Source organism: Arvicola amphibius, chromosome 1, assembly GCF_903992535.2.
Source record: "Arvicola amphibius chromosome 1, mArvAmp1.2, whole genome shotgun sequence".
NCBI classification, from domain to species: domain Eukaryota; kingdom Metazoa; phylum Chordata; class Mammalia; order Rodentia; family Cricetidae; genus Arvicola; species Arvicola amphibius.
In genome coordinates, this window is record NC_052047.1 from 175,032,500 (window position 1) to 175,046,202 (window position 13,703).

Sequence of the window (13,703 nt, forward strand, 5' to 3'; positions counted from 1 at the left end):
AACATGTGTGTTTAGCCCAGTTCCAGTGTGAGTTTTGTTTCTACAAACAAGTCATTCTAGAGATCATAATGATTCAAATAGACCACGCGCTGAATGTCTAGCTTGTGTCCCGAAGTCAGTGACATTGGAGTGAGTTGAGATTTGACACCAAGACTACAATTAAACTGATGTACAAACATTGTATAAATTACTTTTTCAGATTGCAGAAACATCAAATTTCATAGAGTTCATCGGCTAATAAGTTACTTGCTTCTGAAAATAAAAAAAAAAAACACAATAGCTCAAGTCTGTTTCTTTTCCTGGTTCAAGTGTGAAGCAGCGCACAGCTCTCTGGAGTCCGCGGAACGCAGGGTGCCCAGCATTTTGTCCCAGTGTGTGAAGTAGGGAGCAAAGTTGCAGTTAAACTGAGAGTGATGCAGGTCGTGGTGAGCCACGCCCCCGTACCAGCCAAAGGGTACGAGTCTGTGAGTGGACCACGGGAAGTCGTAGCCTGAGTGGTCCTCCACTGACAGCCAGATGTTCACCACGTGAAAGGTAAGGATGGTGAGTGGATGACATTGCAGTATCGCGACGTTCAGCACGTCGAAGAAGGTAAGAGAAAACAGCTCCCAGATGCTCATGTATTGCGTGGCCAGCGCAAAGGAGGACGCGTTCTGGTGATGCACCTTGTGGAAGGCTCGGTACAGCCAGGGCACCTTATGGTGCAGCAGGTGCCACGCGAAGATCTCAGTGTCGAAGAGCAGCAGGCAGATCAGGACGTGACTCAGGAGCTGCAAGAGCTCCGGAGCCTCCTGCGGCAGGCGTGCAGGGCTGCGCGCCCAGTGTAGTAGCGTCACCGGGAACACGAACACCAGGTGCTGGTAGAGCGTCTGTCCCAGGCAGGGCAGCAGCTGCCTCACGGACGGCGAGAAGTCGGGGTGGATCTTGTAGCGTCGTAGCAAGGGCACCCAGGGACACAGGACGTCCAGCACCACGAATGGCAGGCAGAAGCCCACATAAGTGATGATGGAAAAGATGACCGGGAAAAAGGGTGAGCGCGCGAATGCCTCCCTGGTCCTCATGGTGTCCCAGAGGGGCTGTAGGAGCAGCGGACTGGAGCAGCCCAGGTCTTGGAGCTCTGAGCGGTTGTGGTAGCTCATGCTGAGACTGTGCCCCACAGCTGCAGTCTCCCCAGTCCCGCTGACTTTTCTTAGGACTGCGGCCCCGCCCCCAGTGATGTCAGCTGTCCTTCCCTCTCCTCCCTGCTACAGAATCTTGCTTAAATAGCCCAAAGTTGTGCATTAGGTGGATTAGTTTCTGTCCTGTTTCACAGCTGCATAGAATCGTTTCTTCCACATACATGCATGCGGCGGCACTTAAAGCCGGTCCCCAGGAATACAGCATTGTTTTGCTCACTTTTCCGGGACGTACTATTGATACAGGAGTGAGCAATCCTGGCTTAGGATAGTTCACCCGCCATCGCCGCTACAAAGTAGTGTGTTCATCACCACCAGAAAGTGCTGTTTCGCAGCCAAAGCAAGATTCTGAGTTTTAAAATGTCTGTTTTGACCGGGTCAAAGCGTATATCTACATCTTGGAGACCTTAGAATATACGCACCTCACCCCAGTGCTCTCTTAATGGATGCGCTGCTAACAGTACAGACTCCTTTACAAAGGAAACCTGGCGTCGTACACCAAAGCTCCCAAAAGGAGCGGCCAGGCTCCAATTAGTGAGAATGATCCTCCCGTCCCCTTAAAGACTGGGTGCCCTGAACAGGGACCAGATCCTGCAAGGCAGTCACTGTCAGCCTTCTCTCTAGGATGGAGAATAGAGGATGCTGGCCCTAACACCCACCTCATTTGGACCAACGCACCTCAAAGCCAAAGCCGGGCGGAGGGAAAGATCTATGCAATTCTGCAGCCTCCCAGGAGGCCTGATAAATGCGGGAGATGTCCCATCTCCCCTGCCATTTCTTTGGAGGTTCTTTAGGCTCCGACTTTCCCCAACCCTCATTTTTTTTCCAGGTTTCTCAACTCTTCAACACCCTCTGAAATGTTGGGGCTGTGGGACACAGTGCAGCACTGTGTCCTGGAACTGAGCCCCTGGGGAATCCAGCACAGAGACGCTACTCCGCATTTCCTCTAGGTGGCTAACACTTGGTACAAGAGACCCCAGTGGAAAGCCAGGAGCCATTCTTCCAGTTTTTCCTTCTTGTGTTTGTGTCCTTAAGGCAGCCTTTCTCTCTGGCAGCTGACATAGTCTTATGCAAGCTTGCATTTTCCCGTGTTATTTTCGAAGGGAAAAACCGCCATAGAAGTCCTAGCAGCCTGCTGTAAACCCTGAGGGACAAGTGGGCTACAGCCTCTGCCTACTCCCTGCCATGCACCAGCTAAAAGGGTTAACTGTAAACTCTATCAGCAAGGAGGCAGTGTTCCCATTACTGTGCCTTCACAGCCCTCGATCTAAGGGCTTAACACACACAAGAGGAAAACAGATTCACAACATTTTAACTATGTACTTCACAGGTAACAACCAGGATATTTGCAATTAAAATCAAGTAAGTTTTTTTCTAATAATTATTATTACTTTATAAATAATGCAATTCAAATTTTCCACTTCCTCTCCTCCTCCCACTTCCCTCTCGCTCCCCGACTCACCTTTCCCCCTCCCCCCTCCTAAGAGAAGGCAGAGTACCCTGCCCTGTGGGAAGTTCAAGGCTCTCCCCACTCCATCCAGGCTTAGGAAGGTGTGCTTCCAAATAGAATAGGATCCCAAAAAGCCAATACATGCAGTAGAGACAAATCCAAGTGCCATTATCATTGGGTTCTCAGTCTGCCCCAATTGTCAGCCACATTCAGAGGGTCCAGTTTGATTCCATGTTCGTTCAGTCCCAGTCCAACTAGATTTGGTGAGCTCCCATTAGTTCAGGCACACTGTCTCAGTGGGTGGACCAACCCCTTTTGGTCCTGACTTCCTTGGTCATATTCTCCCTGCTCTGCTCTTCAACTGGACCTTGGGAGCTCAATCCAGCACTCCAATGTGGATCTCTGTCTCTATCTCCATCTGTCACCAGATGAAGGTTCAAGGTTCTCTAGGGATCCCCTCAGTACCTCAAGTAAGAACAAGAAGAAAAGATAAAAGGATATATTATAGGAAAGGAACACATACTGTAAAAACACAAAACAATAAATGGGACTAACATAAACCCAGGAAATGTGTGTATGTTATTATAAACAGGATATGTGTGTGTGTGTGTGTGTGTGTGTGTGTGTGTATGCTATACACACAATAGGAAGTCCATAATTCAGACTTCCCATTTGCTATGTGTCCCAGAGTTATCACTGATGGAGAAATACGTACATTCTTCATTCATTCTTCGGTGCCCCTAAACTGCAGTTTTTGTCCTTATAAAAGCCTCAGAAAAAAATGTAAAAACAATTTTATAAAATCTATTACAACCATTATGAAAATCAACTATGGAGATGTCTCAAAACAAAACTACCATATAACCCAGCTATACACTCCTGGCCATATACCATCCATACCCTATTGATGTGAAGAAGACACAGAGTGATAGAGTTGGTATTATAAAGGACTTACTAATAGTCATCTTAGAAAACATTTAGTCATACAAGTGGAACTTACTTTAAGGAAGGCTTTCTTCATAATACCCCAAAGATAAGTAGCCTGCTAACCAAACCTGCAAGACATAAGGGGAATTTAAGATGCTAGATGCTAGAATATAAATGCTTATATTCTAGCCAGATATTGGCCAGTCACTAGGCTCTGGTTCCCATGGCAAAGGAGACAGCTGGCTGACTTATGCCCAGTCATTAAGCCCGATTCCCACACCAAAGACAGACTTCTAAAGGACAGCACGCAGTGGGTAGTATAAGGTCACACCACCGGCAAGTCCTGGTCTGCCATTAAGTACCCTGTGCTCTCTCAAAAGGGAAAACATAATTCTTTCTGGTGGGCAAGATGATCTTTGGTAAAACTACATGAGAAAAGAACAATGCTGTCGTACTTAAAATAATTCTGACAGTATGTAATATCTTTACTGTGTAAATCTTCTATCTGCCTAAGCAGCGGGACTTGTCAACTCCTGGCTCTGTTTAAATTGTTCAGCTGGAGCCAGACCCGACAGATTTAAAGATGCCAATGTATATAAAATGCATGTGCCTAAGCATATACAAGCTAACAAAATCTTCTGTTGGAGGCTGACTCTTCCTTCATTTCTGAGTCTATGGACTGATTCCTCACTAGGACGGCATGTTATTTCCCTGACACTACCACAGAGATACCCATCCATCCATGTTCATGGCTGCCCAATTCACAATAGGAAAGACCTGGAGCCAGCCTGGATGTCTATCAACAGGTGAGTGAATGATGAAAGTGTAATACATACACACTGGAATTTGATTCAGCTGTACAGAAAAATTAAATTTTGGAACTTGCAGGAGTTTGGATGGACCTAAAAAACATAATATTAAACAAGGTGACACAAACTCAGAAGATAGCAACTACACATTTTCCCTCATAGATATATGTGTGTGCAATATATATTGTGATATATTTATTGTAATATATATGTGTATGTACATACATAAGGATAAATGAAGGAAACACCTAAAAACCTAGGAAGGATATGAAAAGAATGTAAAAGAGGTGTCGAGGAGGGTGTGGAGGGCAAAAGAATATATGTGATATGAAAAAAATAAAGGCTGGGGAGGTTACAAGGGAGATTCAAGGGAGGTAAAGAAATGGGGGAGATAGGAAGGAATTTACTAAAATACACTTTGTTAGAAAACACTGAAATGATATCTAATGTCTTGTATGCTAATGTTTTAAAGAAAAAATATAAACTCACTAAAGTTCTCAAAAATAAGAAAGGAAAGAAGGAAGGAAGGAAGGAAGGAAGGAAGGAAGGAAGGAAGGAAGGAAAAAGGAAAGAAGGAAAAACAGAGAGAGAGAGAGAGAGAGAGAGAGAGAGAGAGAGAGAGAGAGAGAGAGAGAAGAAAGGTAAGAGGGAGGGGAGGGGAGAAGAGGGCAAGGGAAGGGAAAAGAAGGAAGGGAAGGGAAGGGAAGGGAAGGGAAGGGAAGGGAAGGAAGAGCAAAAGCTCTAGAATGTTTTGGGAATGTTGCAATCCTCTACTGGTCTATCTGCCATTGATGGGACAGGGGTAAGAAGTGACTTTGAGCTTCTTGACAGGCAACACACAAAAGGAAAGAGGAAAGATTTAAAAAAAAAAAAGTCTTCCCAATGGGAAGCAGTAGCAAAAGGAGGGAGCAGAGGGATGCGGGTCTCTTGCCTCCCTATTGTGGGTTTCCTCTAGTTAGACAGCAATCAACTCCTTAATTCCTCTCACACACCCATACTGTTTCCTTCTTCACTTTTAGGGCAACCTAGGAAAGCTCTTCTTTCTTTTCCCTGATAAACACATCCCTTCTCTTGATGCACATCTCTGGGAAGAGAGGAAGATGTGGGATTTGTTGGGGGGAAGAAAAACAGTTAAAAACTTCTCCTTCACTTTTGGCCTCTCAAGGTCCCCAAGGGACCATTAGAGCGCATCATCTCAGCAGGCACAGGTGTGATGCTCAGCAGACTTCCCCAGCGTTCCCTCAGGCACACATTATTCTTCTGTTCTCCCTTTCATGCTTCGGTGTGTTGGGTCTGCTTGCACACTATAAAAGGTGGGCGGTATCGCTTCATTGGCATTTAACTACTATCTGTGCTCTCAAGCCTCTCTGCTTCCAACACAAAACCAACCATCCCCATTCTATTTCAGTGATTCTGTCATTATTGGTCTTGATATGCTTACGGCATCAGACCCCCTGAAGCAAAACCTGGGAGCCAGGCCTTCAGAATGTTCTGTCCCCATGTCCCTGCACCTCAAGGCATGTTGAAGAACAGCTCTCCTCCTACAGTCCCTGCGCCTGAGGCTCACAGGACAGATATTTGTGTCCACCGCAGAGATGCCACCACCTCAAGGGGTCTCTTGGTTAAAGTCTTCACAACCTGCTGCCAAAGAAACGGGCATAATATAACAGACGACTAATCAGAACTTACAGAACCAGAACAAAATTGAGTCCTGTATGGCATTTGCTAAAGTAAAGTGGAGAGTGTTCTTGAATTTGCTAAGCATATACCAGGTGTATTTTCTGCAGACTCAAAAATGTAACCTTTTCTAAGTGAGTAGATGCTTTTAGAGTAAGGATCCTAGGAGTTATTCACTCAAAGCCAAGACCCCCCCCCACACACACTCTTTCTCGCTTGCTCTCTAGCTCTTCTTCTGCCCCCTCCCGTTATCTCCATGTGAACTAGAGAGGAACCTGGAGCCCAGTGCACACTTGGCACTCGCTTTGTCATTGACCTCCAACTCCCACCCGTCCTGAGCTTTATCCTGGAGGTAAAGAATGTTCAAAGGATGCTCCATGTTCATTTTAGAAAACAGATGACAAGAGGTTTCTATATTTCCATATTTATCGATGTCTTTGTATTGATTGTGGAGCACTAGGAGATGCAGTATGGGTCTGACATTCAGCGACATTTGTCCACACGAGCGGATGTTTTGTGATTTCACATGTTATCAGGACTTTGGCCACGCTACGTCTTGTACTTTTCCATTTGATTTAGACTTCCTCTTTATCATTTTCACCCTGGCTGGAGCCCTTGGACAGCCTTCAAGGACAAGAATCCTTTCTCCTCCAGTTATTCTCAGAGTCTGAACATAGTTAACTCAGTCTCAACTATTTTTTGGTACCAACTCACCAAACATCTTCCGGTAGTCCCACCAAAAAAGCATGTAGCTAGCAAAGTCTGATGCTAGCATTATCTTCTTTTGAAAAATGAGTTTGGTGGTTTCTTTTCATTCCCAACTAGGAAAATTTATGCAGCTATCTGAATGAAACAGTTCTCCTTGGATATAAAAGATTAGCAGCAAGACCCAAAGAGGTTTAAATGACCTCAAAGATCAAAATACGACTTCATATTTCAAAGATGAAGGGTTAAAGACTCAATCTCGATATATCAAGAATAGCTAGGTCCAAACAATAAATTACAGTTGAATCAAAAGATAGAGTCCACCTCAGTTCTTAGGCAGGGTTGCTCTCAAATGTAACATTGAAACTGCTTCCATATAGTAAATTTCATATAGTAATTAATGGCTCAGGAACCATTAATTATCCTTGATAAACAATAGACAATAGTAGGACATGCTAATGAAGAATCGGGGGATGTTATCTCTAGCTGCACCCCCTAAGCTCCCTTTATGCTCCTGCCAGCCCAGATGCGGATCATATGATTTTGGTTTATCATGTGGTTTATAGGTCAGTGCTGTCCATACTGCTGCACCTGTCACCGGCTTCTCTGAAGCAGTCAGACATGGACACGTGTTCTTAATCAAAACTCTCACCAGCCCTGTATGCCTCCCCCACCAAAGAGGCTGCCACAGCGGTCAAAGCTTTAGAAGGCTTTAAAGCTCCAAAACACATAGCTTAAACCCCGCCAGGTACGAAAGTGTAATTACTACAAAAGATTTTATTTGACTAGCTTGGAATTAGACTTGAAATCTGAACCTAACACGATACAACAAATTCTGTTGAAGGATGACTGACAATTTTTCATCAGAATAATTCCTCCCTGACGCTGCCTTTCATGCATCCCAGGAAATCAGAGTGGCTTCTCTACTTTAAAAATCTATGGGTTATATATTGTAGAAAATATATTAAAGAATAAACGAGAGGGGTTGGAGGGATGGCTCAGCATTTTAGGGCTTGAAGCGGATTCCTGTTCAGACTGGGTTCAGAAGGCAGCACTCACATGACCTCTGACAACTCTGGGTTTCAGGGTATCTGGTGCCCTCTTCTGGCCTCCTGCGCACTAAATATCTGTGAGGCACTTACATGCAAGGAGAACACTCAGACACAAAATAAAAACAAATCGTTTTCTTTTAAAGGTCAAAACATCCACTTACTGTCCATTTTAGATGTCTTAATTTATCACATCAACATCTTTAGTGGTCACAAACACAAAATAATCTTCATTGTCTGACAATGAAATCAACAAATGTTGATACTTATTAGTGTGAGGCTCAGTTAAAGCTTTTTCTACTACCTATTCGGCCAATGCCTACGCTCAATTTTTATTTTCAAGTCATATTTGGGAGGACAACTATTCTGGGAGAACATTCTCAGATGTTATTCATTATACAAAAATCAATCATCATCCTGACTAGAACTTACCACATTCACGACTCCACCCATTATCAAATTCCCAACGGGCTCAAGAGATTTCCCAAAGGCTCCTAAGAGGACCATCCAGAGAAAGCTTTCTTAAAAGCTATTGTAGGGGCTGGGCTTGGTGATGCAAGCATTTAGTTCCAGCATTCAGAAGGGGAGTCGGGAGGACTCCAAGTCCCAGGCCAGTCTGGGTACAGTGAGATTCTCAAAACCAAGCCAAACCAGGAAGTGTTGGGTAGGGAGACTGGCAAGGTTTACAAGCAAAGGCAAGAGCGTCCTCTTGTGGAGATGAAAAACTGACTTTTTTTTTCTCCCCCTTCATTCTCCATTCCTCATTTATTTCCCCACAAGACTACATCTTAGAGAAGGATCACAAATAGCTAGGGGATATTACAGTTGGTCTCAGCCAAAAGGCTACAGGGTAATAATCCCAAGGAGAAAGTATATTAACTTTTCCTCTCCACAGGCTGCAGGCTTGCAGAGATCTTTACATTGTGCTCAACACAGGACTTGGTAAAGCCAGCTGAGAAGCCTGGGAGTCCTCACCAGCCCGTCAGAGGATTTCTAGTGGCCCCAGTCTCAACTTACAGATACCAAGACAAACTAAGTTAGTGTGACCTCCAAGGAGGGTGGGAACACAGCTCAGTAGTGGCATGCTCGCCCAGAACACACAAAGGTGATCCCTAGCCCTGGGTCGGGGGTGGGAGGAGGCAGGAGTGGTGGCAACAGAGGCCTAGCTATGTATCCAGGACAAGAAACCACAAATGGAGGCAAACAGGCAGAGAAAACCAAGGTGACAAAAAGCCATGATAACTGCACCTCTAGATGTTGGGACTAATGAGTCCTGGCCTTCAGCTGGATGTTGGGACTAATGAGTCCTGGCCTTCAGCTGCTCTTCCCTGCTAGAAGCTTCTAATTGAAGTTACTAGAAGCTGTGCCTAGCTTAGAGGATCAGAGGATGGGATTTTCACCTGTTGGCCATTGACTACAGTGTATTTAAGCCTCCATGGTGCTATTAAAGAGGGCTTCTGGTACCAATGTTGGAAGGTCGGTGTGCCGGTCTGTCTCTGCGTGTGTATTCTCAACCTCCAGCCCCTTTCCCGAAGCTCATGAACTGGGGTTTAGCGCATAGAGCGCAGACCGAGGCCGCAGTGTGCGGCATCTAGACTGGCCCATGTGCTTCTCTTTCGAAAAGTTCCCAGGGCATAGTCTGAAAAGAAGACAGAGATTAGTCCAGTAAGAGATATACTGTGGACCACTGTTCATCCTGCCATCTGGTGTCAGTATGGAGGAAGTGGGCTAGCACACACTCTTGGGTACCCCTGAGGCCCTTTAGCAGCTGCTGCGGCTGAAAAACCCAAGTCATGTATGGCCCTCCCTAGAATGCTCTCCACACATCTGGGGAAAGTGACAGCTAGCAATTCCAACTCACTGCCTGTTGGGCCTCATGAGGCCTGGGCATGAGGCCCAGTGTAATTTCCTAAGCCTAACTTGAGTTTGGTGAGGCCTAGTGTAACCTCCTGAGCCTGGCTCGAGTTTGGAGGCGTGTTTCTGGCTACCCAACCTAGGCTGCCTTGGCCCAGCCATTGCTAGCATGGCAGAATATTATTGGCCCTTATTCCTTACTCTGCCTCAACCCATCCCAAGCTTCTCCACCCCTATCACAATGCTATATAAGTTCCTGCCTGCTACCATTAAATGAGATCCTGCTTAGACAGACTCCAGAGTCAGTGGGTGTGTTTCTCCCCGGTGGTCAGGGGGAGGGCTGATTCACCATCTCACTCAGCCTCAGGGAGAGTCGGGTGGGTCTGGCTCTGCCCCCTTTCTCTTTCTACCAGAGAAGCAGCTGCCCCCCCCCCACCCCGCTTTTTAAAGTTCTATATTTTGTTGGCAAAGCCATTCACCTTGGTCAAAGGAGAAAGAAGGGGGCTCTTTGGGGGACCTATCGCCAGGGAAGAGGGTGACTGCAAGGAGACACACCTACTGCTTTGACTATGTCAGTCCTTTCTGAGGCTACCAGGAAAAACCACAGAGACTGTGACAGTCTTTGGACCGACCTAGGTGTCACTTGTTCATTTTATCTAAATCAAAACATGTACCTGGACAATCCCTTTTTTCTTTCTCTCTCCTCCAGCCCGGCAAGATGCCCAAGGGAAAGAAGGCCAAGGGGAAGAAGGTGGCCCCGGCCCCCGCCGTTGTGAAGAAGCAGGAGGCGAAGAAGGTGGTGAATCCTTTGTTTGAGAAGAGGCCTAAGAACTTTGGCATTGGGCAGGACATCCAGCCCAAGAGAGATCTCACACGCTTCGTCAAATGGCCCCGCTACATCAGGCTGCAGCGGCAGAGGGCCATCCTCTATAAGCGGCTCAAAGTTCCTCCTGCTATTAACCAGTTCACCCAGGCCCTGGACCGGCAAACAGCTACCCAGTTGCTTAAACTTGCCCACAAGTACAGGCCAGAGACCAAGCAGGAGAAGAAGCAAAGGCTGATGGCCCGTGCTGAGAAGAAAGTGGCTGGCAAAGGGGATGTCCCAACTAAGAGACCACCTGTCCTTCGAGCAGGCGCCAATACAGTCACCACTTTGGTAGAGAACAAGAAGGCTCAGCTGGTGGTGATTGCCCACGACGTAGACCCCATTGAGCTGGTGGTCTTCCTGCCCGCCCTGTGTCAGAAGATGGGGGTCCCCTATTGCATCATCAAGGGAAAGGCCAGGCTGGGGCAGCTGGTCCATAGGAAGACCTGCACCACTGCTGCCTTCACACAAGTTAACTCGGAAGACAAGGGTGCTCTGGCCAAGCTGGTGGAAGCTATTAGGACCAACTACAACGACAGATATGATGAGATCCGCCGCCACTGGACCCAGGAGGCAACGTCCTGGGTCCTAAATCTGTGGCTCGAATTGCCAAGCTGGAAAAGGCAAAGGCCAAAGAACTTGCCACTAAACTGGGTTAAATGTACTGCTGAGTTTTATGTACATAAATATAATTACAAAACTTCAACAAAAAACCATGTACCTGTCTTATCAGTCCCCACATCATCACGATACTGAAGAGTCCATGGGACTCTGGGTGTCCAAAGATGAATGGTGGCACGCACTCTCTACTTAAGAGCATAGTAGTTTGAGCTCTCTGATCTGTCTTCTGAGACATGAACTGTCTCTGTCAGCCTTATTGGCCTCACATTTATTCAAGGAAGAATGTGACAGACAGCCCAAGGTTCTGCCTAGGGAAGGGCTTCCTTATTGCCTGGTCTGAATTCAGCGCCCTGCTGACATGGGCAAAAGTCCCAGCCCTCTTTATGCTCAGAAGCCCTTGCCCTTCCTCTTCCCCCAGATTATTCATGATTTGTGTGAGTAAAGTTTCCATGGGGTGGATGGGAGGAGAGGAAAAACTCCTGAGTCCACCAAAAGAAACAGTACAGGCTAAGCCATTAAAAAGCAAACATCACCCAACTGTTCAGGCCTGGGAGGCTGAGGTTTATTGAAAAGTTTAAATATGATCCTTTAAAATGTTACAAAGTTGTATCATGCTGCCTGCATGTACGGGTCAAAATCGAGTAACATTGCTGCATCTAAGGTAACTAGGTCAGAAACCTTATCAACTAACAAAACTTATCAGCTGATAAAAGAGACATCAATGCAAGCGAAGCAGGCAAACCTGGGCGTCCTGCACACCATACAGTGCATACAACACCAGTGTTCAAAATAGAATTCCTGAGCTGAATGCTGATCGGACGATACCCAATTCATTTGCGTGGAAAGGAACCAGCAGGCCCCGTCCCAGGCAGCCAGCTTTGGCTTCAGGCAGGCGCCCTCACGGTAGCAGCACGCACTGCCGGATGATTCATGGTTTGTCCCTCCACAGGATGCTTCTTCACAGAAAGGTGACCCGATGGCCTGCCACACAGGAACACACACAGCTGAGTCTACCAAGTGTATCAATCTTCAAGGTATTTGCAAGAGATTTGCTTTTTTTTAATCAGTGCAATCTGCTTTCCAAGATTCTTGACTTTTCCCCCACCCCTTGGCTTAGCCTGGAAAATCTGAATATTTGCTAAATGCTTGTTATTGGGGTTTGATAAAAACTGAAGAGAGAGTAGTTAGTTCTAAAAAGGCTGGGATAACACTGGATTTGACTAGATAGTTCGTAAAAGCATGAAAAATGTTGTTTAGACAGGTAAACGCCGAAATATCAGGCTGGGGAGCATCTAAGGCAAGAAAATGAGACTTGAGCACTTTGTTTTATTGGTTTTATTTGTCTTTGGTCTTTTGAGATAAAGTCTCACTGTCTAGAAAAGCCCGAAATCCACAGCAGCCTTTCTGTCCCAGTCTCCCAAGTGCAGGTTCGCGCTGCCGTGTCAAGCCCAGAACAAGGTACTTTCATACTGAATTCAAATCAGAGACAGATTTATTCTTGCTTACAAACGATGGCTTGATGTCTCCTGTATGTGCTCACATGTGTTGGGTGGGACAGAAAGGTAATCGAGAAGCCTTTACATTACAGAGGGTTTGGGGAGGCGGCTCAGTGGGTGAAGTGCTCATTCCTAAAACAGGAGAACCTGAGTTTATATCCCTAGAACCAATGTAAAAACGCTGGGTGGGGCAACGTGTGCCTGTAAGCCCAGCACTGGTTAAGAGGGATCCTGGAGGCTCCTTGGCCGATCCGTCTAGCTGAAACGGCAAGCTCCAGGTTCAGCGAGAGACCCTCTCACAAAAAATAAGATTAAAAGTGTCCAAGGAAGGCATCCTGATACTAGCCCTGACCTCCACACAAAGCAGGTCTGGCCAGGGCATCAGGTCTGGCCAGGGCATAGCACACGCATACGCATGTCTATGTGGCACACACACACGCAAAGCAATTGTAAGAAGTAACAAAATGATTACGATGACATCTCCACACATCACCCACACTCTTTAAAGACTCAGGAAGGTATCACTGGTGGTGACACCAGCTTGATAATCATAATTAGCACGCTTCTTACTGACTAGAGAGCATCGGATAGCTTCAAAGTCATCATCTTCTTGCATATAAAAAAAAAGCAAAAGATCTAGCTAGGTGAGGAAAACACAAGTATTTTACAGAAATTAAGCAAGTATCTTTTTTGCCCTAGTAAAGGGTACCCATCTCAAGTCTGGCTTTCACTGGTATTTCCTCAATAGACTGACTATCTCATTATACATCCTCCAGGGGGCGTCCAAACCCCAGAGAAAATCCAGATGTTCCCACTCAGGAATGTGCTTGTGGTACACCAAGTTGGGAAGCTGAGTCAGTAAGATATTGATGTCACTGGTGTCTGCCAGCCAGTCCTGGCCCCCGCTCCACAAAGCAGTGGGTACAGTCATGTCCTTCATGTCATACACTGGAGGGTAACTCTATAAGAAAAAAAGAGTCACAGAAACCTTTGTAATTGTTTTTGGTACAATTTTTAAAATTATAATCATTGCACTCGCCATTGAGAAGCAAATGTCTAGCAAGTCTGATCTAAA

General features: G+C 46.1%; 2 protein-coding genes and 1 pseudogene across 5 annotated transcripts in view; 1 reads left to right on the forward strand and 2 right to left on the reverse strand.

The window, feature by feature from the left end:
* Positions 1-281: 281 nt before the first annotated feature.
* On the reverse strand, positions 282-1,145 carry Ch25h (cholesterol 25-hydroxylase). Its single transcript, XM_038317824.1, has one exon. It carries the CDS (start codon positions 1,137-1,139, stop codon positions 282-284), a length of 858 nt encoding a protein of 285 aa, XP_038173752.1. The 5' UTR covers positions 1,140-1,145.
* A 9,213-nt stretch (positions 1,146-10,358) lies between these two features.
* LOC119824615 lies at positions 10,359-11,170 on the forward strand (annotated as a pseudogene).
* Positions 11,171-12,452: 1,282 nt separating this feature from the next.
* Lipa (lipase A, lysosomal acid type) overlaps positions 12,453-13,703 on the reverse strand; it is a 31,674-nt gene continuing 30,423 nt past the window's right edge. For all 4 annotated transcript variants that reach the window (XM_038324496.2, XM_038324492.2, XM_038324483.2 and 1 more), the window contains exon 10: positions 12,453-13,589. In XM_038324496.2, the coding sequence (XP_038180424.1) occupies positions 13,356-13,589 (234 nt within the window). In that variant the 3' untranslated portion in view covers positions 12,453-13,355. The remainder of the gene's footprint in view (positions 13,590-13,703) is intronic.

What these genes read in the sequence shown, in the direction of transcription:
- Ch25h (XM_038317824.1), bottom strand. Translation starts at nt 1,139, where the DNA reads ATGAGCTACCACAACCGCTCAGAGCTCCAAGACCTGGGCTGCTCCAGT.